Consider the following 26,352-nt stretch of genomic DNA (forward strand, 5'->3'; position numbering starts at 1 on the left):
TGCGGCCTTTGACATGGTTTCTCACTATATCCTTGCTCAAAAACTCAGCAGCTTCAGGATCGTTGGCCCAGCACTTTGCTGAATATGCTCATACCTACACTAACGTTGTTTACAGGTTTCCCAAAAACCTTTACTTTCAGAAAGCGTGCCTCTAGCCCAAGGTGTGCCTCAGGGCACCATTTTAAGCTCAAGCCTATTCAATCTCTACATGGGCACACTGGCAGAGATCGTGGAACGCCACAGGTGACTATAGTGTCATATGCGGATGACACATAACTTAGAGTCGCACTCTCTCACGACTCTGAAGCCACAACCTCCCACTTCCCTGCCTGCTTGGAAGAGCTAGCATCATGGATGGCCAATCATTCCTTCAAGCTAAATGGAAATGAGACCGCGGTACTGGTTGTAGGAAAGGCCCCATCTATATGGTCATCAGCATGGTGGCCCAATGCACTAGGTCAGGTCCTTAAGCCCAAAAATACAAACAAAATTCAATCTCTCCTTTGATCGTCAGATCAGAGTAGTTGCTGGAAAGTGCTTCAGCATTCTGTAAATGCTAAGGAAATGGATTGATCTCCTGCCAATACCTGCCAGAAAGACCATTGTTAACACTCTGGTCACAGCACGTCTAGACTACAGGAATGTCCTTTATTTAGGTGCCAACAGAAGGAAGCCTGACGATACTCCAGACTCGTATTCAGAACTCTGCAGCTTGTCTGGTTTTAGGGCTCCCCAAGAGATCGTCTACCTCAAAAGCTCTGGCTAATTTACATTGGCTTCCAGTGGAAAAGAGTTATTTTTAAGGCAATGTGTTACTGCTACAAAATTTGGTGGAACAAGGGACCCAGCTACCGAGACCTCTCATTACACCTTACTGCCCTTCTCGTACTTTGCGATCATGTGGAACCAAGAATCTAAAGGGCTAGAATGAGCGCTCACTCGTTCAGCTACCTAGCTCCAAAAACATGGAATTCAATTCCGCTCTCCCTGAAGGCTTGCTCTACGGAACGAGCCTTCCGTAAAGATTTGAAAACATTGCATTTTAGGTCCCTCTCTTAATCCGTCTACTCTTGCCAAGTTTCGCTCACCTTCTGTTTGTCTTGTTTCAGCGTGGGGACCCACCGTTTGGTATAACCATGCCCTCTACAAATGAGGATGAAGATGATGATGATGTCTTGTGCTAGTATTGTTTCCCATATGATAGAATGCAGATATGCCTCCAGAACCTGCTTTGATAGAGTAATGACATTAATGTAGAAAGTTGTGTAGCCATCTGAAAGTCCTTTAGTTTTTAGTCTTTGAATGAATGAATGAATGAGTGAATTAATTTGCATTTATAAAGCACATGGCTACCAGAAGGCCTCCCAGTGCTAGGGGCAGAGGCTTCCCAGTACTACAGCTAGACATCAAGGAAACAGAAAGGTTTTCAGAAGTTTTTGAAAAGATACATACACATCCTCATCAATAGTCATAAGCAACCCACCGCCTCCCCGGGCAAATGATCAAGATAAATGTAATTTCTTGGTGACCTGGACTTCGGGTCTCCGCAAAGAACAACTGACCTAACTGTCACCCCTGAGGCATGATGGGAAGCTAGGGGTCATGGCTGCGTTAAAGGCATGGTGCCAGTTTATTCCTATGTGTTTCTATGAGGTTAGCTTTTCAGCTTTTTACACTGAGTGTTTCTGCAATGCAGCCTGTGAGCTGGCAATGCTGTCATTCCTCTTTGCAGGATTATGGTTTCCACTGCACATTAAAGCGTTCAAATGCTCTTTGTTTTCTTCACTGCTTTGTGTTGAATGTGTATATGTGCGCAAAGGGAATTCTTGTAGCATTACTCAGCTCTTCTTTTCTGTATGGAGGGCTGCATTTGTGGTTATATATATAGAGCTTCATATGTTTTTAACGTATATGTGTATATATTGTTTCCGGGATGCCCGCGCATGGGCGGGAATATTCATGTGCTTATGACTATTGTTGAGGATACCCCTGGAAGAGAGCTTAGATTACATGTAAGTAACTTATCCTCTCAGGCTGAGAAATGCAGTGTTCAGTCTCAGTGTCTTCTAGCTGTTTTTTAACTTCTGATATGTGCATGATCAGATACTTCAGTTGTGTTGGTGACTGCAGTTCTGTTAATTAGAGGGTATTAAGTCTCATATAAGAGGCATGAGAATTTGACTGAAAAGTGCATTCTTGTTAGCCTGGCTCTGCAATGTACGACAAGTCTTAAACCTTTGTTGGTGATAGTTTCTTGAATGCTTTCTGGTATTTGTTAGGAATTTATCTTTCTCTCGGTTTGTGGGATTTAGGTAGGCATTGCAGTCACCACCTATCATATTATTAGGGTGATATTGTGTTTTCCTAATGCATTTGTGCACTTCCATCCAGAATGTTGGTTTGGCTGATGTCCAATATTAAACATTAGAATGAATATATTGACCTTTCTCCATTTCTTTTCTCCGTTTCATGGCGAAGTTTCACAGAGGCATTGAGGTTTTAAAAAAAATCATTTTATTGAACAAGCTCAATCAACAGTGCACAGTTGAATATTTCTGTGTGCATACAACTACGACCAACTGGTAGCACATATACAGCGTGAAAGGGTTACATAATCGCAGTCATCTTAAAAATAATCATATTGTTAAATAAACAGTTTTACCCATGACAGGGAGTAAATAACAACCGGCTAACTCTCTTCATCACAGAGTAAATACGTCCTAGTGACAAGGGCATTGGGCCTCATTGTGCACCTATGGACCGTATTGTTTCCCATTTTTTAAGGCATCCTCTACTTTTGTACACTACTTCTTCTGCTCGTTGGCACCAGTCTAGGTCAATTTCCCATTCCGCCACTGACGGGGGCAAGCCTGCACCCCAGCGCCTGGCGATATTGCGTTTTGCGACACCCGCCACAAGTGCCAGCCAGATCTGTTGTGCCTGGGCCAGTTTTCCTCCCCCTTAATCATCAGAAGGAGCCAACTGGCCTTCTGTCGGCACCTGTAGCCCCAGTACCGTTGACATTTCCGCCGTCACCTCTTGCCAGAACAAATAAATCACAGGACACACCCGGTTGGCAGCCCCTCATACACAGCGTAGTCTGTGCGGCATTGAGGTTTTAATGTAGCAGGATGGTGACACCATTTTTCTTCATCTCTATCGTCAAAAGTTTACTTCTCCAAACCTTTGTTATTTTTAGTTTAGTCGATTGCTTCTCTTCCAGATGGGTTTCAAGAATGAAGGGAATGTTAGCATCAATTCGAATTAGGTGCAATGCTGTCATTTGTCTCTTAATTTTGGTTGACCCCTTTCACTATCTACATTATGTTTAATGTATTTCAAAAGTTATTTTTGAGTCTGTCTCCGAACCATGCTCTTCACCTTTGTGGTGCGTGTTGTTTTTGATTAATACTTTATTTTCTTTCGAATCACGGCTCTTCCATTCCTCTGCATGCCTTCACATTTGATTTGTAAAACATATTTTAATACATTTTCAAGGTACATAAAGGGCCGTGGCCCACTGTATACATACTGAACACCAGATATATCAAAGGTACCGATCTATACATGAAAGCGTAACCCCTGCAGAACCTGCAGGTAAAACAATACACACATGGCACAGATCATCTTAAACCCCAAAAAGCTGATTGAGTTGGATGTATGCGAGTACAGGCGGTAACGGTACGTTGCCTCGGCTGTTCAGGGAGCGAATGTGTATGGGAAGACACTCTTATGAGGGGTCTATGGACGGTAAGGGTGGTAGATCTATTCCCCGGTAAATCGCCCATCAGGACCATATTATGCCTTCACATTTTGACATGTCTTTTATAGAGCTATTTCTTGGGTGGTTACCTTTTAATTTGTAATGTATGTAAATATGTTTGTATTTCTTTCCCCCCAGCTGCCCATATTGAGATACGAGAGTAGCCAAAATGGCTTGTAATAGAATGTACATAAATCTAATACTAATACTACCTAAGTGTGCATCACCCTACAAGTTACCATCTGGAGTGTAGGTTTAATTCACATTGACGTAGATGTCAATGTCACTCAACCCTCCCTGACATTGATCTATATGACGATGATCCCAGCGTTGACAGTGCCCGCGGTAGGCGCCGACCCCATCCTCAACCCTGAGGTGGACACAGAACCAGAGAAGTTCAAAATGATCACCCTTGCCCAAGTTCTATCTGTAATCAACCCAGGAGACTGGATGGTGGCGTCTGAGTCCCAGGACGCTTATTTTCATATCCCCATCTGGCCAGCCCACTGACATTACCTTCGATTCACGGTGGGCCACAAGCATTTTCTGTTCACCATGCTCCCCTTTGGCCTTATGAGTGCCCCTCGGGTGTTCACAAAGGTGATGGCTTTGGTCACAACTCATCTGCGCAGATCAGGGTTTCCAGTCTTCCCCTATCTCGACGACTGGCTGTTGAACGCGGGCTTGCCCCAGGTTTTTGTTGCCCACCTCCAGACTACGGAGGACCTCCTGCATTTGCTGGGGTTCACTGTCAACGTGCCGAAGTCACTGCGTGACACTCCCTTTCATCAGGGCGGTTCTGGACACAGTGCTGTTTCGGGCCTATCCTCCTGAGCAGCTGATCTGGGATATTCAGGGAATGATACCGATGTTTCAGCCTCTATCCCAGATTTCGGTGAGAATGACTCTGAGACTTCTGGGCCTCCTGCTGGTGGATCATGCCAGATGGCATATGTGGGCTTTGCCGTGGGATCTGAAGTTCCAGTGGGTGCATCATCAAAGGAATCTTTCCAGCTACGTCCAGATCTCGGAGGGAACTGTGCACCAACTGCTGTGATGGCTAACGAACCAATTGGATCAGAGGCAGATCCCTCCACCCTCCCCAACTAGATCTAACAGTGGTGATGAATGCTCACTTCTGGGATGGGGCAGCCACCTGGAAGAGACGGAGATCAGAGGAGTCCAGTCTTCAAATCCACTTTTTGGTGCTCCATGCTATCATACTGTAACTGAAAGCATTCCTTCCCTGACTCAAGGGGAAAGTGGTGCTGGTGTTCACCAACAATACCACTGCCATGTGGTGCTGCAGCAGACAGGCCAGGGTGGGTTTGTGGACTCTTTGTCAGGAGCTTCTACTCCTCTGGGCTTAGCTGGAACGTCAGGACATAACCCTGGTGGTTCAACACATGGCGGACTCCCTGAACACTAGGGCAAACAAACTCCGCTGTCTGGGTCTAGTTGATCACGAATGGCGTCTCCATCCGGAGATGGTGCAAGTTCTCTTTCAGCGTTAGGAAAAGCCTTGGTTAGATCGGTTTACCTCCGGAGAGAACATACGATGTCAGCAGTTTTGTGCGTTGGAGCGGCGCTCGCTCAGCAACACTTTTCATCGCGAGTGAAGCTTCGGCCTCATGTATGCCTTTACATCTGTACCACTTCTGCCCAAGAAGATCAAGCACGACCGGGCTCAACTCATTCTTGTAGCATGAAGAGTATGGTACGCCAACATTATGAGCATGGCCATCAACCCTTCACTCAGACTGCCCCTTCATGAGGATCTTCTGTTACAGCTTCAGGGGAGGGTTCTTCACCCGAACCTGTCCAGACTCCACCTCTTTGCGTGGAAATTGAGCAGCGGCAGTTGAAAGCTTTCGACCTTCCGCCTGAAGTCTATGATGTTATCTTGGCAGCAAGGCGTCCATCCACTAAAACATTATACGCCTGTAAATGGAGCAAATTTGTGGCATGGTACACAGCAAACGCTGTTGACCTCCTTTCTGCTCCACTATCTAATATTCCACCACATATTGGGCAGTGTTCATCCTATCAACCTCATACATCTTATTAAAATAGTAAGTAATGTTGGTTTTATTCAATTGTTTTTCAATTCTTCCACATATTTACATATTGTTACTCATTAATGACAACAGTCTTGGAAATGTATGTATGTTATTATCTTACATAAAAATATCAATGAGAGATATGTTGCATACCCATACATTTCGTTATTACAATTTATATGACATAAATGTATTTGTCTGTATCTCTTTTATGTGGTTAGTTTAACCTCTGGTTTGATAGTGAAACTGAATCACAGTGCCGTGAAAATGTTGCATGTTTAAAATGTATGTCACCAACATGATAAGTTTGGAAAGCTGTGGTCCAAGGCATGTTTTGGTAGAGAGCGGACATTTATTAGTGCTACTTTTATCTTTCTATGGGCATCCAGCTGCTCTCTCTTGTCACTGAGTTCTTGGTTTAGAGGGTGGAGCAGCATCTTACAAGAGTGACAGCAGACCGGAACCTTGCAGTCTATGAACCCAGGGCTGTTGCACCGCTTACTACGGGGTTTCAGATTGAGTATCTCTGCCAAGGCGTAGGTGATTAGATATCTTACCTCTACACTGCTGTCAATATGGTGTCTGGCGCTGGCTGCAGACGGGCTTGCCTTTTTTGCACCAGTAGCGTGCCCACTACACGTCCGTGCTGCCGCCATGCTTTTATTCTAAAAGTTACTTGGGCGCCTGAAATACTAGAGCGCTGCCTTCCAAAATGGCACCTCAGTATTTAGTGCCCCGCCGTATGATTGAACAGCATCGGGCCGTAGAGTAGGTTCTACAATACAGGATCAGAGTGCCAGTAGGCAGATTAGAACACTTTGTGATTCTATTAAGTTTCAAAGCAGTACTGTTTTTCAAAATGCAAATGTGACATGGTAGCACAGGTTATTATTTCTATTATAATTGCAATGGCATTCTAATTCAAAACACTTCAGTTGTCTCCCTCTTGAATACGGAGGCAAAACTCTTGGCAACGATCCTGGCACTGCGGCTATGTATGGTGATATCAGACCTGGTACAACTAGACCAAACGGGCTTCCTTCCAGAGAGAGCCACCAGGTTAAATCTCCGTCGCATCCACAACTGGCTACAGGAAGTACAAGGGAGGGGGGACCCACACTGGTTCTTATCCTTGGACGCCGAGAAGGCCTTCGACGCGGTTCATTGGCCGTTTCTTGAGGGCGTCTTGCAAAAATTCGGGTTCGGCCCCAAATACCGACAATGTGTTCGGCTGCTGTACACTGAACCTAGTGCCAGGGTAAGAGTAAACGGGGTAATGTCACGAGAGTTCCAGGTCCGAAAAGGGACCTGACAGGGATGCCCGTTATCTCCCCTCCTCTTTGCGCTTACAATAGAAGTGCTCGCCGCTAAGATTCGCCAGAATGTAGCCATTAGGGGATTCAAAATAGGAGAGAGGGACTCTGTGGAAGAATATGTGTATATCACTTGCCCAGAGACGACAATACCGGAAATGTTCCGGGAACTAGAACAATACGGGCGGCACCCGGCTACCAGGTTAACTGGCACAAATCGATTCTTTACGACCCTAAGGGACAGGGGAACGGACCGGAACTCCCGGGACGATTGTTGACGACCGTAGAGGGTTTCAAATATCTCGGGGTGTATGTCACCCTGGACCAACAGCTGTCATATCGACCGAACTTGCAACAAATTCTAGTGAACTTCACAACGGATGCGGTCCGATCGAGGCAGCTCCCTCTCTCGCTCTTAGGGCGGGCCGCGATGTTCAAGATGATCACACTGCCCAAGTTCCTGTATGCCCTACAGAACGAGTATTATCCACTTCCCCCAAAAGTGTTCCAGACAATACATGCTGAGCTGAGATCCTTCCTCTGACTGGGTAAACAACCCAGAGTGTCGCTGAAAACCCTCCAGAGACATCAGTACAGCGGAGGGATTTCACTCCCGAATCTAGAAGCATACTACTGGGCGGAACACTTAGCTCTGATCAATGATTGGATACACGCGCAGGCAGATCATCCTACGTACGCCCTTGAAAGGCACAGGATGTCCCACAGGCCGTTGATGTACTTTCTATATGGGGGCGCCAGACGGGGGCAGATACTCCTGGCTACAGGAATCACTTTGCAACTCTGGAATAAGGCTATGAAACGCACTGGGTGGGGAATGAAACCCACAAGACAGACACCGATATAGCATTGTCCATGGCTAACAGAATTAAACAAATTAACGGGCTTCCAGAGATGGGACAATCTAGGTATCTCCACTCTGGGGGACATAGTGGCCAGGGGAGCGCTAAAACCATTTGCGGCTCTAAGCTCGGATTTTGGACTGCACTGTACACAGTTCTTCAAATACGCGCAGCTACGACATGCTTGGCGGGCCCAAGATATCCAGGCGAACGAACTGCCAGAGTACGCGCCTCTAGAGGGACGCCTCCTACAGGAGCGCATTCCGGAAAAGGCGGTCTCACTTACGTATAAATCTTTGACAGTATGAACCACTTTGCTTGCCATAAGTTGGCAGGGTATGCTCGGACGTGAGTCCCTTGCTCACTTTGCCACTGGATTCAAGCAAGCCGGGCTAAAGACGGCTGAAATGCCAGAAACCGGTCCTCAGAAGCTTTTTTCCGGTCCAGGGAAGGCATGGCTTGGCAGTTCGGGTTGGACTGTTCCCATGAGGCACAGGGTCAGACTGATTTGCATATGGCCATGTCTGAACTGGGTGGCAGAGTGGGCTAAAGAACGGTGATGGATTCAACCCAGATCTGTTGACTGGGTGTGAGTGTTTGATTGGTTCAGATGCTCCGTCCATCACCACCCCCTTTTGTACCACCGTGTATCTACAGAGCATTACTTTATTCTCTATGCTTAGTAAAACCAGCAGATTGATTCACAGCCCTCCTATGATAGCTCCACTTGCTCACCTCAGCCAGTGTTTTAAGAATCAGGCGATTCAAGTCACCTAGCACACTACCAGAATGAGACAACACTTCCTATGTGAGACGTGGTAACTATATAGTCCATCAGATTCCAGGGCCTCCCTTCGATTAGACATCATGCATGATTGTATACATCAGAAAATGTGTCTTTGCCCAACTGTTGCCAACAAGGAGAGGGCGAGCTCTCATAACATCTGAAAATCCAACATGTAGACTACCCATGGAGGTCACCAGGTAACCTTACAAGTTCCTTGATGTTAAAGATTGTGTATTCTCCTCACATATCAAAGACAGTACAGTTTCTAATCAAGACATCTACTCAGAATTGCAAGTATACTAGCTGAGACCATCAACAAACCACAAACACACAAGACAAATCACCTTAGGAGAAGAAATGGAATTCACATCTGTCCGCAGAGTGTAAACTCTTCTGAGTGAATGTTAACACCAGACCACTGTGGCCTATGTTTAGCATTTACAATACAGTTACTGTGAATTGAGGTACTTCCCCCTATTCCTCTTCTTGGGTTAAAATCAAGAAAGTGTGACATTGGGTCACAGTAAATCTGAGGATTTGACGTTTGAAACCCTCCATGGTACATCTTTACTTGGGAATTATCCAGTGGATTACCCCTGGTTAGGAGGAGGGGGAAAGAAGAAAATGGTAATCAATGTAAATAAGATTGAGATGATGTGTGGAGGGAAGACGGTAGAATGGAACATGCTTAGCCAACTTGCAAGGTCCTGGAGGAGATGTGAGTTGGTTTGAACCGCTCTAGATTTGAACTGATGTTTTCTGTGCCACCTACTCCAACTATGATCCATGGATATTTTTCTGAAGTGCTGACATTTTACAGAGAGTGGAGTGTAGAGAGCACTGCAGGGAGCGTGAGGTGAGTGATGTAGAAGGGAGCTGGGTGAGGGCTGGAGTGTGGAGTTGAGGTCAGGAGTAGAGGAAAAAATGGGCAAGAACGTGAACATGTGAGCCAGATGCAGGTTGGAGAACAGCCCTGGAAGAGAGGTTGAGGTGAGCTTTGGAACTTGCAGTAAATTCTTTTGGAATCTAATGTATCTTTTTTTCCCTATACAGCAACGTTCCTTGCAGAATTGGGTAAGTTTGTTCAATAGATAAAAATATCTTTGCTTATTCAATGTCACATTTTATTTGATTTCATAAACCCTCCATGTTCTTCTTACTTTCAGATTGGCGATGCATCAAAAGCTGTTCATGTGAGTTAAACTAATTCATACTGTAAGTCACAAACTGTAAACCCTTCCTGGGGGCTTCCTGATACTATCAGTCACCAGAAGGGTAGAGGTGGGATAGCGAGAAAAACGTACGTTCAGACCAAATCATGAAAGCAGCGATGACAACTTGGGGCCATTGGACAGGGGATGACAACTTGGTTTAATGGGGTGGCACCTGTGTCCAAGAGTACCATTGCACCTAACATCTAAAACCCTTGAATTAAGGATGAGCCCAAAAGATAAGACTTGTCACTGAGACACAAAATCTTTGTTTATGTAGGTTAGATCTTGGTCTTCCAGTTCTGTGCTATTGTCATGCCCAGCCTTTAATCGGTGTGTTGAAGCTTTCCCACTTGTGGGGGATTACAGACAACCTCTTGAATTACATAGTCTCACAAAACATACTATTTAAATGAAAGAAATGTGTCCTGTGGTTTTTGACAGATCTTGGACAAGTAAGGAAAAAGAAGGTTCTCCAACCAAAAATGATACTAGTATTCCACAGTTCACTGTGTGCAGAACCAATAAGCCTGCAGAGGTGCTTGAAGGACTTTAGACCCAGGATTTCTACCTAAAAGCCCAAATAAGTCTGCTAAATATCTTCTCCAAATGCCTTTTGTTTTTTCCACTTATGAAATCCATCAATGTTCCTAGATTGAAGAGTCTGTCCAGTTTTTTGTTGTCAGACTGAGCTTTCCACTCACTCCTATTCAATTCTTAACTGGAAAATCCTCAATCATTTAGAATTGTGCCAGTCGGTTTTCACAGGCCAACTTTATCTTAACTATTGCTGAACTTAATCTATCTAGTTCCCTTGTGAAGAACATAAAACATCATTGACTAATCCCGAACAGACACCTCAGATGGTAGGAGATTAAGGGCATCATTTTGAGGGTGGTGGACAAACAGTTGTTTTTCCGCCATGGTTGACATATCTGTCCACTGTATTTAGGGTTTAACTGACAGATTGTCATTGTGGTAGAAGGATGCCTGCGTTTCTTCACTCCTCCATCAGCAGTTCCTCTGTCCACAGACAAATCTCCATTAAGATTAGTATAACAGACATTGGTCCCAAATATTTAGAGATGTCTACTGTAGGAGACTGGCTTACTATATGGTGCACACGTATTTAAGTGAAGCACCTTGCTCTAATCCATAGAACATTTATGCTGATTTTAGTGGTCTTAGACAACCATAGATAGCTCTCTAAGTGGTAGCTGTGGAGAGCAGACTTCAGACTTAGTCCAGAAGGAGTGTTAACCAGCTTGTTTTACCAGAACTAATCATATAGTGTAGGTTAAACGAAAAAGAACCACACAGTGTAGTTTTAAAAATAAGTATAATTATTATACACACTCACAACCACATAGGTATATCTCCTACCCGAAGTTATCAACACAATACACACAATAGTTCACTGGTAAACAGGTAAGTAAGCACAAATACACAGTGGTCTCCAGGGGAAAACCAAAACATATACTAAATATGTGGGATGCAAACTAAGACCGAAGTCGGGACTTGGACCAGAAGACACACAAGAGCTGGACACCGAAGGAACCACCCGTGGCAAGTAGGTAAGTACCCAGGAACCCAATGCCAGTCAATGGGAAAGTCGCAGTTGCAGTTTTCAAGAGGAATGACCCTTCCCACTGGACCCTGAAGAAACCCCGTAGAAGACCGAAGGTTGGAGAGTCACCCCACCCGTAGATATCCCTGGAACCAGAATACCTACACCAGGGAAGCCGGGTGCATAGGTGCGAAGTGACGTCGAAAACCGACGGAGACCACAATGGAGGACTTCAGTGAAGATGCCGCTTGCAAAGAAGGTGAAAGAGTACAGTGGAATCCACGGATGGATTCTTGAAGAGAAGAACCTGCAAGCAGAGGACACAGAGTCTATGCCACTTGGAGGTGACCAGGAGGCACAGAAGAGCAATGACCACAGATGACAGAAGTGATGACGGGTGCCTTGTCGCCGCAGCTGTGAGGACCAGGTGATGCTGTAGAACACCGGGAGCTGTTCACGAGTGGTCTCATGTTGGAAGTCAAGAACCAGGGGGTCGGTGTCTGGCGGGAGCACCAACAAGCCTTGGCGGCAACAACAGACTTGGTAAACGAAAAAGGTGCAATGTTGGGACCAGCAAGTTCCAAGGGACTCACCAAATGCAGGAGAGTCAGAGCAGGCCAGAGCAATCAGGGGAGCCCACTGAAGCCAAGTTAGACCCTTAAATTGATACTTGTATAGCGCACTACTCACCCGCAAGGGTCTCAAGGCGCTTTTACGAATACCGCTGTGGAACCCATCCTGGCTTTCCCTGTGAGGTGTCCACTCCTGGGCACCCCCAAGGTGGAGGCCAGGCATCCTTAGCGTCGTGGGTGCCGTTGTGGAGATTAAGCAAGCTATTGCCCAGAGTTGCAGAGTGGGACTCCATAATTGGAATAGGCACCGAGGCGAGAATTATCAGGTCCGTGGAATTTTTGAGCCCAAGACCCACCGAGGCGGGGAATTGAACCCTGGTCCCGGGCTAGACCTCTGCATCAGGGTCTGCCGCTCTAACCATTGAGCCACACTTCTCCTTAAGAGGACCCACAGGCCGAAAGCACAGGAGTTTCAAGGGTACCTTGAGCAGCTCACCAAAGATGCATGCTCACAGTGCAGAGGATGCGGTGAGGATGAAAATATTGGCAAGAGAGATTCTGGAGGCTGGGGGTTCCTGTAGTCCGAAGATCTCTGAAAGACAGAGCCAGCAAGCCTTGGCAACGGCAAGTTGAAGTGGTGCACAGGGGTTCTGTTCCAGCCGTTCCGACTAGGGATACTGGCCTCAAATTTGCTGAGAGGACAGGTCACACTTTGAGGGAGTTGCAGAACCACCACATGTGTGGCTGAGCCCTTTGGAGTCAGTGGAACATCAGAGGCAGCAGACCGGTCAGCTTCGTTACGGTGCCTTCGGATGCAGGGGAGTGACTCCTTCACTCCAAGGTAGATGCCTTTGGGTGTCTTTGATGCCCGCAGGGCTGGAGAGGAACCTGGATAATGCACAGGCACAGATGACAAAAAAGACATGCAGAACAGCCATACCAAGAGCAGCAGGAGTTTTCCTTGGTGCAGTCTCGGTTCCAGGCAAAGTCCAAGGTGCCCAGACGGTTGAAGTTGAAGTGGTTTCGAGTTTGAATCTTGTCACACGACGAATCTGAAGAGCCACCCACAGGTAAGCCCTTAAGTACCCTAGGGAAAGGGGTTGGACAATTCAAGGATCCCTCCCAGAGCAGGGGCTGGACAGAGGGGAGGATACTCCCATGTCCTTTGTCCAGTTTTGCGCCAGAGCGGGAGCCGCTTTCTCCCTGAACTGCCTCAAACTGGAGTATGCAGGGAGGGCACCAAATGTGCCCTACAAAGCAATCTGGTGGCGCTTGCAACCACCCCACCACAGCCCAATACACTAAGTCCTGTCTGGGAGGTGGTCATACCTCCCTGTGGAAAAAAATCTATTCCTCAGCTGAGCAGCAGGAGGGCAGAAACCTGTCTGTGGTTGGCAGCAGCAATAGCTTGCTGTTAGACCCTGAAACCTGATACCGGGAGTACAGGGGGCACCCTAGGTACATGGGATCCTACATCCAACACTGGAATCGGTGTTGGGATAGGATTCCAACATGTTTGATACCAAACATGACCGGCTTTGCTGCAGCCAATTTATAGTTAGACGTCTCTTAATTGACTTGATGTCCACTATATGTGTTAAATGGCTGACTGCGCTTACAAAGCCTAGAGAATCGACTCCGGGATTTTTAGGGGTGCCCTGCTCATGCAGGGGCACCCTCACACTTGTAACCAAGCACCCTGCCCTCAGGACTGAAGAGCCTGCCATAGGGGTGACATATAGGTTTTCAGTGTTGTGACCTCAGATGTAAGGAAACATATATCTGTGGTGAGAAGTGCAATCACCCACTTACACAGGTTGCAATGGCAGGCCTGTGTTTACAGTTTGAGTGGTCTCTCATGGGTGCCATATTACAGGCTGCCGCCAATGGGAGACCCCCGGTGTACCTATGCCCTGGATACCTTAATACCAAATACTAGGGACTATCAAGGGTACACCAGTACCCAATAGTGGAGGTACCAAAGTAATTACCATGGTCAGATTTAGGGAGAGAGCACAGTGACTTGGGTCCTTATTAGCAGGATCCTAGTCAGACTAGTCAGAAAACGGCATAACACCAGCAAAAAGTAGGGGTAACCATGAAAGCAGATCCTACTTTCCTACATCTACTGTCACAGTGTAATGAAGGATCCGTCATGACGGAGGACTGCAATAGCGGACAGGATTAACATTTGAGGAACGTCAGTCAAAATGCACCTGTTCAAAAGGATCTAATCACCAACACCTGCCACTCCCACTACAAAAAGAGATTCAGAAACAAAACAAACCTTATACCACTATATACCCATATACGTTCAAGCGCCTATGTTGAAAATACCAACATGGCTGCCCAAAAAGCCCTAAGGTTCACAGAAGGCATTGTGAGAATTCCAGTACACTAGTAAGTACCAATACACTGGTAAGTACAAGCACAATTTCTCTTTCAATGACAAATCCACCCTCTCCTTCCTCTGGGACCCCAATTCCCTAACACAGCTGGCTGCACTAATGACAACCTATGAACATGTATGCTCCTGTATATCTGTGACACCTCACGCCATCATCATCAAACAATCATTATTCGGTTTATAAAACCATCAATAATTAAAAATTCTATTTCATTTACACATATAGCATATAATAACACCATAAAAGAGTATCACATTTAAAAATCCGACCACGATTTAGAAAACATTAAAATCACACTAAATGTCAATAAAAAGATATAGCGACAATCATGTCTCAAAGTGACTAGTGAATGAAAATATAAAGAGAAGTATAATAATAAACTTACTAACAAATGTAGACCCTGCATCATTTTATCAACTTATTTATCCCCTACATACCAATAATACACGACTCAATAAGTTAAAAAATAATAAGCACAAATAACTTATCACTTCTCCTGTATCCTGCCGCAACCCTAAATCACTTGCCCACCATATTACAAAACCTGACTGCAGCAGTAATAAATGAATGCACCAAAAACAAATACATCCAGACTGCAAGAGTTGTTAATAAAACAAGGCCGACATGCATCTTCTAATGTTCAGCTATCTGAGTAATGGAATCTGAAAGAAACACGTAGTTATAGATTCCTTACCTTAGAATTACCCCCAGGCGTCAGACTGGATCCGGAAAGTTTTTAGTCAGCAGTACCCTTCAAGTCCGTAGTCGTTGGCGTCGTCACTGGGGCTACTTAGACGTGCCCATGTGCGCTGATGTCAATTCTTCCTTTTTCCGCGCCAGTAAGCGCAGATCCGGGAAGAGCAAGTACCCCCAGTCACTTTTTGACTGAGTTTTTTTAGGCCTGTTACCTCATCTTTTCGAGTCATTCGACTCCTGGTGTCGTAGGGATGCCCGTGTTCAAGAACTGTGGAGACTGTCACCGCATGATGTCGGTGATGGACCCATACCGTGTGTGTCTCTACTGCCGGGGCGCGACCACGACCCCAAGTCATGCCCCGATTGCCGGGCCATGGTACCAAAGACTTTGCGGGAGCGGTCCCGAAAGTTGCTTGAAGCTCGGCAGACGGCTCTGCGCCGCTCGAGGTCTCGGTCCAGTGGGAGGTTGAGGAACCAGTCGCGGTGTCGTCACCATCATTCTTCTGGATCTAAGTCTTCGCACTCGGGGTCAGGTAAGTCGAAGTATTCCAAGAAAAAGTCAGAGAAGCATCATCGCTCTTCGACTTCCCCTCGACTGTCGCTCGACATGGCTGAGGGTGCCGGCGGTGCCACCCCCGCGGCTCCAGCGGAACCTTCGACGTCGCCCCTAGTCTACCCCCCCTTCCTGGGTGCGGTTCGACGCCTGCTCAGGTGCAAGAGTTTCTTGCTGCCATGCCCAGACTCTTTGGACTGTCTGGCCCAGCCGGTGTGCCTGCGGGCCCCGCGTGCCCGACTGGGGGTCCTGCTTTACCATCTCCGGCGGCTCCAGCCCCGACGCCGCAGGCCCCCCAAGGATCCAGGATCGGATCCCGATTGACACCGGTTAACCTAGTGACACCTCCACCAGCGCCGATATCCCCGGCACCGCTCCCAACGTCGCCTGCTCCTCGAGACGACATCGTCCCCAGGTTCAGCCCCGTCCCGGACATGGTGCTGGATCGACGTCGCCCGACGCCGATACCGATGGGCCCTTTTGTTCCCTATGTACCTCCTCCTTATTTGGAGCCTGTTCCACAGACTTCAGAGGAAGGGGAGGACTGGGAGGGGTCTGAGGACCCTCTAGTACAGGACTGTGCTTATGATCCAGACTGGGCAGAGGATTTGGGGGAGGCCAGTGGTCTTGACACCTCGCCTGACCTTGGCATGCTGCCTCCTCCTACCTTGGCTATGGAGAAGGGAGCCAGTTATGCGGTGGTGTTGCGTAGGGCGACCGAGGCTCTCCACCTCGAACTCCCTACGGTGGCCGTCAGTACTAATCTCCTGACAGAAGTGCTCCAACCGGCGGCTACCTCTTCGGAGCCCATCGCTGCCTTTTAATGAAGTACTATTCGACGTTTTTTTGTTTTGGGCACCTGGTCCCGGCCCAACACGGGCTCCTGTGGATAGGAACATGGCCCGACGCCATCGCCCAGCTCCTGGTGACCCCCTCTTCCTTACCCAACACCCCACCCCTGAGAGCTTGGTTGTCCAAGCCTCTACATCCCAGAGCGTGTTCCCTACCGCACCTCCGGATAGGGAATCCAAGAAGCTGGATCAGTTTGGTAAGAAACTGTTTTCATCTGCCAGCTTAGGGCTCTGGTCAGTGAACACCGCATGCCTCTTGGGCCGTCATACCCACTCTCTGTGGGACACAGTTGGGCAGGTGCTGCCTAACTGCCCGGAGGAGGCCCAGGTAGTTCTTTCCCAGGCAATTGCGGTCAGGAGAGACGCAACAAAGTTCACCATGCGTTGTGGGCTAGACACCGCCAACTCACTGGGCAGGTCGATTTCCACGACGGTGGCGCTTCGTCCCACGCCTGGTTGAGGACCACTGGCTTCTCAGGGGATGTCCAGAACACTCTGATGGACATGCCCTTTGATGGCATTCGCCTTTTTGGCCATAAGGCAGATAGTGCGTTGGAGTTCTTCAAGGTCTCCCGGGCTAGGCCAAGTCCTTGCGCCTGTCGGCCACTCGGCCTCCTCCGCCTTCTGCTTTTCGTTCCTTTCGTGGCAATGGAAGGGATGCCCCCACAGTGTTCGCAGAGCCACAGACCACAGCAGCAACAACCTCAGTGTGGTCGTGGACGTGGGAACCGTCGAGGCGGTTCAGGGGGCCAGCGGGCGGGTAAGTCCAACTCCACCCCCGCAGCATCCACTTCAAATCCTTCCTAGTCCGACATTTCAGGCCCATCAGACGCCAGTGGGTGGACGAATACGCCATCATCTCCACCACTGGCACAACATCACTTCGGACAAGTGGGTGCTGCAAATTGTCCGAAGGGGCTACTCCCTCCTCTTCGAGACAACCCCTCCAGCCATGCCACCTCAGTACCACCGCATGTCCGGGAATCACGTTTCTCCAGCAGGAAGTTGCGGCCCTCTTGGCGAAGGGGGCCACCGAACGCTTTCCGAGGCCAAAAGTATGTTGCGGTTGTTATTCCCACTAATTTCTGGTTCCAAAGAAGGACAAGGGCCTGCGTCCTATCTTAGACCTTCGGAACGTCAATCGCTTCCTCCGAAAGAAGAAGTTCAAGATGCTCACACTTGCTCAGGTCTTGTATGCTCTGGACCTGCAAGACTGGATGGTGGCGTTGGAATTGCAGGACGCCTATTTTCATATTCCCTTCCTGCCTGCCCACAAGCGCTAGCTGCGAATCACAGTAGGCCACAAGCATTTTCAGTTCACCGTGCTCCCCTTTGGCCTTACCAGCGCCCCTCGGGTGTTCACGAAAGTGATGGCGGTGGTCGCAGCTCATCTGCGCAGATCAGGGGTTTCAGTCTTCCCCTATCTCGACGACTGGCTGTTGAAGACGGGCTTGCCCCCGGCAGTTGTCTCCCACCTCCAGACTACGGCCGACCTCCTGTATTTGCTGGGGTTCTCCATCAACGTGCCGAAGTCGCACCTGATTCCCTCAAGAAGCTCCTTTTCATCGAAGCGGTTCTGGACCTGGCGCAGTTTTGGGCTTATCCTCCCGAGTAGCGAGTCAGGGACATTCTGGCTATGATTCCGATCTTTCAGCCTCTGTCCAGGGTTTCGGTCAGGATGACCATTCGACTACTGGATCTGATGTCCTCCTGCATCCTGCTGGTGGATAATGCCAGATGGCATATGCGGGCTCGCAGTGGGACCTGAAGTTCCGGTGGGCACAACATCAGGGCAACCTGTCCAATCACGTCCAGATCTCGGAGGGCACTGCACGTCAATTGCAGTGGTGGCTCACGAATCGATATTGGGTCAATGGCAGATCCCTCTCCCTTCCCCAACCGGAACATACAGTTGTGACGGACGCGTCCCTTCTGGGATGGGGCGGCCACATTGGGGAGGCGGAGATCAGAGGCCTCTGGTATCCGGCGGAGTCCAAGCTCCACATCAACCTTCTGGAGCTTCGGGCGATCCGGTCTGCACTGAAGGCATTCCTTCCTTCTGTCATGGGGAGAGTAGTGCAGGTGTTCACCGACAACACTTCCATGTGGTATTGCAACAAACAGGGCGGGGTGGGGTCATGGACCCTTTGCCAAGAGGCTCTGTGCCTCTGGCTTGGCTGGAACATCAGGGCCTGGTGGTTCAACACCTGGCAGAGTCTTTGAATGCCAGGGCGGACGAACTCAGCCGCCGGTGCATGATGGATCACAAATGGCGTCTGAACTCGGACGTGGCACAAGGTCTCTTTCAGCAATGGGGAGAGCCTTATTAGATCTATTCGCCACCGAAGAGAACACGCAATGTAATCAGTTCTGCGCGTTGGAATTTCCAAGGCAGTACTCGCTCTGCTACGCTTTCCGCCACGTGTGGAGTTGCGGTCTGTTGTACGCCTTTCCGCCTATACCACTTCTGCCCACAGTGCTGAAGAAGATCAGGCGCTACCGGGCCCAAGTCATCCTTGTGGCTCCGGACTGGGCTTGAAGAGTATGGTATTCTGAGCTACTCAGTATGAGCATCGATCCCCCGATCAGTCTGCCTCTTCGGGAGGATCTTCTGTCGCAGCAGCAGGGGACGGTCTTCCACCCGAACCAGTCCAGTCTCTACCTACTTGCGTGGAGATTGAACGACGGCAGTTGACGTCTTTCGACATGCCTCTCGAAGTCTGTAATGTTATCTTGGCAGCCAGGCGTCCCTCCAATAAGACGTATACGCCTGCAGGTGGAATAGGTTTGAGGCATGGTGCACAGCAAAGACTGTGGATCCCCTTTCTGCCCCTCTTTCAGGGGTACTTATTTTTCGTATCTCTTTGGCCCAGCTGGGCTCTGCTCTGGGCACCTTCAAGGGCTATCTCTAGGCCATTTCTGCCTTTTTAAGGCTTCTAGATCAGCCTTCCCTTTTCAAGTCCCCTATTGTAAATAGATTCTTGAAAGGCATCACACACATGTTTCCTCCTATTCCTTTTGTGATGCCTTAGTGGGACTTGAATCTGGTTCTTACTTTTCTGATGCCACTTCACAATTGCCCTCTTCGTCTCCTCACTCTAAAGACTGCTTTCCTGGTTGCCTTCACCTCTGTCAGAAGAGTGAGTGAGCTCCAAGCTCTTTCTCTTAAGCCTCCTTTTCTCTCTGTCCATCCGGACAAAGTTGTTCTATGGACTCGTCCTTCTTTTCTGCTAAACGTTGTTACTGCATTTCACATCGGGCAGACCATCACTTTGCCCACCTTCTTTCGCCTCCGCATCCTCCACCGTCTGGACCCAAAACGTGCGATCTCTTTCTTATTGGACCGCACACAACAGTTCCGGGTAGATGACCAGCTCTTTGTTTGCTACAAGGGCGCCAAGAAAGGTCGGGCTGTGCACAAGCGGACCATCTCTCGGTGGGTCGTTCTGTGCATAAAGGCTTGTTACTCCTAAAAAGGAGCCTCCGTTAAGGTTGCGCGCCCACTCTACTAGCATAACCACTACTGCTCTGGGACGGGGAATTCCCTTGCATGACATCTGTCAGGCAGCTACATGGGCCTCGCTGCATACGTTTACCAAGCACTATTGCCTGGACAGCCAAGTCCGGCGAGACGGCTTCTTCGGCTGTTCTGTTTTCCAGGACTTTCTGGTGTGATCTTGGTTCACAGACCCACCACCGAGGTTGGTATTGCTGGGCTATCTATTCTAAGGTAAGGAGTCTATCACTTTCTTTCAGATGCACAAGTTACTTACCTTCGGTAACGATATATCTGTAAGAAACATTAGTAGTGATAGATTCCTTACCCCCCACCCATCCTCCCAGTTCTGTGAATTGATTTCTAGGGTTAAGGTCATCCCTTTCAGGACCCTAGTTTCATGGCACTAATAGTCAGTTTCTTGCATGGCTCTGCGTTCCTGGCACGGAAAGTCATGTACAGAACTGACGTCAGCGTGCGTGGGCGCGTCTAAGTAGCTCCGGCACCGTCATCCCTGTGCTAACGACGCACCCGGAGCCGCATGACGACACATACCGACGCGCAGGGGTACTGCTTACAAAAAACTTTCCGGATCCAGTCTGACGCCTGGGGTAATTCTAAGGTAAGGAATCTATCACTACTAATGTTTCTTACAGATACATCGTTACCGAAGGTAAGTAACTTGTGCATTAGGTAGAATTTCCTTGGAACGGCATAAAGTATGGAGAAGAAATAAAAATGTAGTGTTGATTGTACGGACTCTGAATCACATGGGCATGGTACAAGATCTGAATTGCCATATAAATCTCTAGGATATGAAACCTGGAAGTGAGCGATATTGAAACGTAACCTGATCAAATAGTGCCTATGATGCTGATTTGGCACAAAATGTATGGTGGATAATAGTTGCTATGCCACGCCCTCCTCTTGCTACAATCCTGTGCTTCTCTTTCGCTCATAAGAATTGCAAGAAATTAATCTTTAACAAATGTCTTCAATGATGAACTAATGCTATGTTGATTATTAAAAAGATGAATACCAACAACTGGGATAGCAATGGGTCAAAAACACAATATCCAAAAAACTGACTGTGTATGTTCAGGGTACCACCGCGAAATCTACTGAGAGTATAACGTGGTGAAATAATTATTCCCATCAGATTACCAACCTGTACCGCCCTACATTTGGGATCCTTCACCATGAAGGAAAGTGGTTTTACCCACAGTAGATTAGGCAGATTGTAGCCTAGTCCTATCAAATGTCTCAAAAATGAGTATGGTGTACTTATGGCATCAGGAGGTAAACTGAATAGCAGTGCGAAAATGTGAAAAGAATAATAAGTGCTAAGTGTGAGTATGTTTAAAATTGGGTAGTGGAAACGGAAAAACTATTTTATTAGGTCCTACCCACTCCCAGAGATTAAAAAACAGTGCATAGTAGTGTCAACAAATAACTACTACAGTTGGTTTGTGGTCGACATGTTTCTGCAGTGAATGCGGAGCCTGTTGGTCTCCTACTGCTTCATCAGGACCTTGATTTCTGCTACTGCATGAAGTGAACAGTGATAAAAGGTACTCCGGACATCCCCCTAGACAGCCTAGACGGATGTCCGGAGTACCGACGGACAGAGCGGTGCTCCGTTTTACCTGAGCTGTAGCCAGGTGAGGTGGAGTGTGCATTCCCTAATTAATAGGCGAATCTCAGGTGATATTGTTTATAAATTTTCTTTTATCACTGTTCACTTCATGCAGTAGCAGAAATCAATGTCCTGATGAAGCAGTAGGAGACCAACAGGCTCCGCATTCACTGGACAGCGGCAGCTGCGATGCTTCCCCTGGGGTTGTGGTGGAAAAGAGGCACAATAAAGATGAGAAACGAGCAGAGAGAGGCAGAATAAAGGACAGAAAAATATAGAGAGAAACAAAGAGGCAAAATCAAGGTCAAACAAGCAAAAAGAGGCAAATTAAAGGTCAGCAACGAGCAGAAATGGGCAAAATAAAGGTGAGAAACAAGCAGAAGGAGGCAGAATAGAGGTCAGCAATGTGCAGAAAGAGGCAAATTAAAGATCGGAAATGAGCAGCAAGAGGCAGAATAAAGCACCAGAAATGAGCAGAAGGAGGCAACGTAGATGGCAGGAGGGAGCAGAAAGAGGTGGAAAAAAAGGCAAAAAACGAGAGGAAAGAGGCAGAATAGAGGTCAGAAATAGGAAAAATAGAGGTCAGAAAAAGGCAAGAGGCAAATTAAAGGTGAGAAATGTACACACTTACACAGCCTTGTACACACCCATACAGTCACTTACACATCCACTCACTAACCTATACAGCCACTCACACACCCCCTTTCAAAGGTTACAGTTAGGAAATAAAAAAAAGAAACTTTGAAATTCACAATAAAAACAACAGTTACAGGGACATTATAATTAGGAAATAAAAATTAAAAAAAACAGAAATTCACTGAAAAAAACAAAGGTTACAGGGACGTTATAGTTAGGCTCAGATTTTACTCATACAAAACCAGTCAAATTCAGCAGTTCTAGTTATTATTCTAATTTTAATTTACACCCCTGTAATGCACTGCTTATGACCTCACATTTTATATTACTCATGACATGGTCAGTGGCATCACTGATGACATCATATATGACCTCTCAAATGACATCGCTGATGACATCATCCACAGAATCACTCACATACATACTCACACCCATTCAACCTCTCATACATCGCCTCACACAACCACTCACTCACCCATACAGCCATTCACACATCCACTCAGATACTCATACAGCCTCTCACACCCCCACACCACTCTCATACCCATTCGCTCACCCATACCGCTACTCACACAACCTATTACATAGTCATTCACTCATCAATACAATCACTCACGCGCACACTCTCATCTATGCAGCCAATCACACAAATACTTACTGTGTAAAACAGTCACTCACACACCCACTCCACTATACACCCAAACAGCCCTGTAACGTTTGTTTTTTTAAATATTTATATAGTCACTGAAAAAAACGAAGGTTATAGGGACGTTATAGTTAGGCTCAGATTTCACTCATACAAAACCTGTGAAATTCGGCAGTTATAGTTACCTGAGCTAAGTATAATATAAGCCCCTGCAATGCACTGCTTATGACCTCACATATTTCATCACTAATGACATGGTCAGTGACCATGTGCGTGAGTGTCTGAGTGGGTCTATGAGTGGTTGTGTGAGTTTCTAACTGGGTATGAAAGGGTGGGTTTTTGATTCTCTGAGTGGGTGTGTGAGTCTCTGAGTAGAATGCATGTGTGTGTGAGTGAGATGCTGTGTGAGTAGATGTATTGGTGAGTGTGTGGGTGTGTCAGTAACTATGGATAAGTGAGTGGCGGTGTGAGTGTCTCTATGGGGGTAAGTGGGTGTGTAGTGACTGTACAGATGAGTGGGTTGCTGAATGAGGGAGTGAGTGGGCGTTTGCTTAAGTGAGTTGGTGTGTGATTGACTGTATTAGAGAGTAAGTGCCTGTGTGAGTACTTTTTGGGGTAAGTAAGTAGATGTGTAAGTACTTGTACGGATGTGTGAATGGGTTTGCAAATGGTTGTGTGGGTATTTGAATGTGTAAGGGCTTGTATAGGTCAGTGAGCGGCTGTTTTGAGAGCATGATTGGGTGAGTGAATGGGTGTGTGAATTACTTTGTAGGTAAATAAGTGGCTGTGTGAGTAGCTGTATGGGTGAGAGTGGTTATGTGACTGGCTGTACGGGTAAATGACTGGTTGTTTAAGTGGTACAAAAGGGGGTGGTGATGGACGGAGCATCTGAATCAATCAAACATTCACACCCAGTCAAAAGATCTGGGTTTAATCCATCACCGTTCTTTAGCCCACTCTGCCACCCCAGTTCAGACATGGCTATATGCAAATCAGTCTGACCCTGTGCCTCATGGGAACAGTCCAGCCCGAACTGCCAAGCCATGTCTTCCCTGGACCGGAAACAACCTCCGAGGACCGGTTTCTGGCATTCCAGCCGTCTTCAGCCCGGCTTGCTTGAATCCAGTGGCAAAATGAGCAAGGGACTCACGTCTGAGCATACCCTGCTACACTTATGGCGGCCAAAAGCGGTACAAAAGGGGGTGGTGATGGACGGAGCATCTGAATCAATCAAACACTCACACCCAGTCAGAAGATCTGGGTTTAATCCATCACCGTTCTTTAGCCCACTCTGCCTCCCCAGTTCAGACATGGCTATATGCAAATCAGTCTGACCCTGTGCCTCATGGGAACAGTCCAGCCCGAACTGCCAAGCCATGTCTTCCCTGGACCGGAAACAAGCTTCCGAGGACCGGTTTCTGGCATTCCAGCCGTCTTCAGCCCGGCTTGCTTGAATCCAGTGGCAAAATGAGCAAGGGACTCACGTCTGAGCATACCCTGCCACACTTATGGCGTCCAAAAGCGGTACAAAAGGGGGTGGTGATGGACGGAGCATCTGAATCAATCAAACACTCACACCCAGTCAGAAGATCTGGGTTTAATCCATCACCGTTCTTTAGCCCACTCTGCCTCCCCAGTTCAGACATGGCTATATGCAAATCAGTCTGACCCTGTGCCTCATGGGAACAGTCCAGCCCGAACTGCCAAGCCATGTCTTCCCTGGACCGGAAACAAGCTTCCGAGGACCGGTTTCTGGCATTCCAGCCGTCTTCAGCCCGGCTTGCTTGAATCCAGTGGCAAAGTGAGCAAGGGACTCACGTCTGAGCATACCCTGCCACACATATGGCGTCCAAAAGCGGTACAAAAGGGGGTGGTGATCATCACCACCCCCTTTTGTACCTCGTTGTATAAGTGGCTGTATGGGTGAGTAAATGGTTGTGTGAATGGCTGTACGAGTGTGAGGGGGTGTGTGAGTGCCTTTATGTAGGAGTGAGTGGGTATGTGAGTACTGCTATGGGTGTGTGAATGGGTATTTGAGTGGGTGTACGAGAGGTATGAGGGTGTGGGTGGGTGTGTAAGTAGTGGTTCCATGGACGATGTCATCCGTAAAGTCACCAGTGATATCTTTAAGTCATCAGTGGTATCACTGACCATGTCATGAGTGATGTAAAATGTGAGGTCATAAGCTGTGCATTGCGGGGGCGTAAGTTATACTTAGCTTAGGTAACTATAATTGTCGAATTTCACTGGTTTAGTACCAGTGAAATCTGAGCCTAACTATAACATCCCCATAACCTTTCTTTTTTTCAGTAAATTTCTAAGGTTTTTATCAAAATTCTATTTCCTAACTATAACGTCCCAGAAACCTTTAGTTTTTAAGTGGATTTCTATGTTTTGTTAACTAGTAGCCACATTTGCAGAGTGGTGGAGAAAGGACATGGTGCCTCCAATCAGCTCTCAGGAATCCTGCTCTGTGGAACTTACTGGGGGCAATAGGAGGGCTTCTTGGCCCCCAAGAACCTTCAGCATCCAAGAGGACTTCAACCCCAACCATTAGTGCACCAGGAGGCACATTTGCAGAGTGGTGGAGAAAAGGGCGGGCCTCCAACCAGCTCTCAGCAATCGGATCTGTGGAACTTACTGAAAGTAACAGGCGGGTTTGTTCGCCCCCAAGGGCCCTCTGGAGCCAATGGGATGTCATCCCCCTATTAGCGGTGCGCCGGGAGGCACGTTTGCAGAGTGGTGGAGAATGGGGGCATGGCCTCCAAAATCCTCTCAGCAACCCCGCTGTTTGGGACGTAATGGAGGTAACAGGAGGGCTTGTTGGCCCCCAAGGACCCTCTGCAGCCATGGGGACTTTATCCTTGAACCAATTAAGCGCCAGGAGGTGAGTTTGCATAGTCGTGGTGAAAGTGGGCAGGGCATCTGTGGAGATGCCGGTCTTTTAAAAAAAAAAAATATTGGAGGAGGAGGGCCTTCTTGGCCCATTTTCCCTGGGCCAACTTCAGCCCCGGGGACCCCATCTCCCTGGCCCCACCCAGTGTAATTAATCAATCAAGGGTTTCAAGGTGCTGGAGGGGGCTGCTGGTCTGTCTGAGCATTGAGGTTCAGTCGAAGAGCCAGGCCTTGAGATCCTTCCTGAATTGAGTCAGCGACTGGGATTGCCTGAGGTTGGAGGGGCAGTGTGTTCCAGGTGTTGGCAGCGAGGTAGGAGAAGGATCTTTCTTGATCTTGTGAATCCGTGGGACAGTTGCCGGGGCAAGTTGGGGGGAACGAAGTTGTCTAGTGGGTATGTGG

General features: G+C 47.8%; 1 protein-coding gene across 1 annotated transcript in view; it reads left to right on the plus strand.

Moving 5' to 3' along the window:
• The window catches only part of LOC144756212 (E3 ubiquitin-protein ligase TRIM39-like), a 330,783-nt gene that overhangs the window by 274,516 nt on the left and 29,915 nt on the right, over positions 1–26,352 (plus strand). The window contains exons 6-7 of the mRNA XM_078645824.1: positions 9,837–9,857; positions 9,950–9,976. Coding sequence (XP_078501950.1) covers positions 9,837–9,857; positions 9,950–9,976 — 48 coding nt within the window. The remainder of the gene's footprint in view (positions 1–9,836; positions 9,858–9,949; positions 9,977–26,352) is intronic.

This window comes from Lissotriton helveticus, chromosome 5_1 (genome assembly GCF_964261635.1).
Source record: "Lissotriton helveticus chromosome 5_1, aLisHel1.1, whole genome shotgun sequence".
NCBI classification, from domain to species: Eukaryota; Metazoa; Chordata; class Amphibia; order Caudata; family Salamandridae; genus Lissotriton; species Lissotriton helveticus.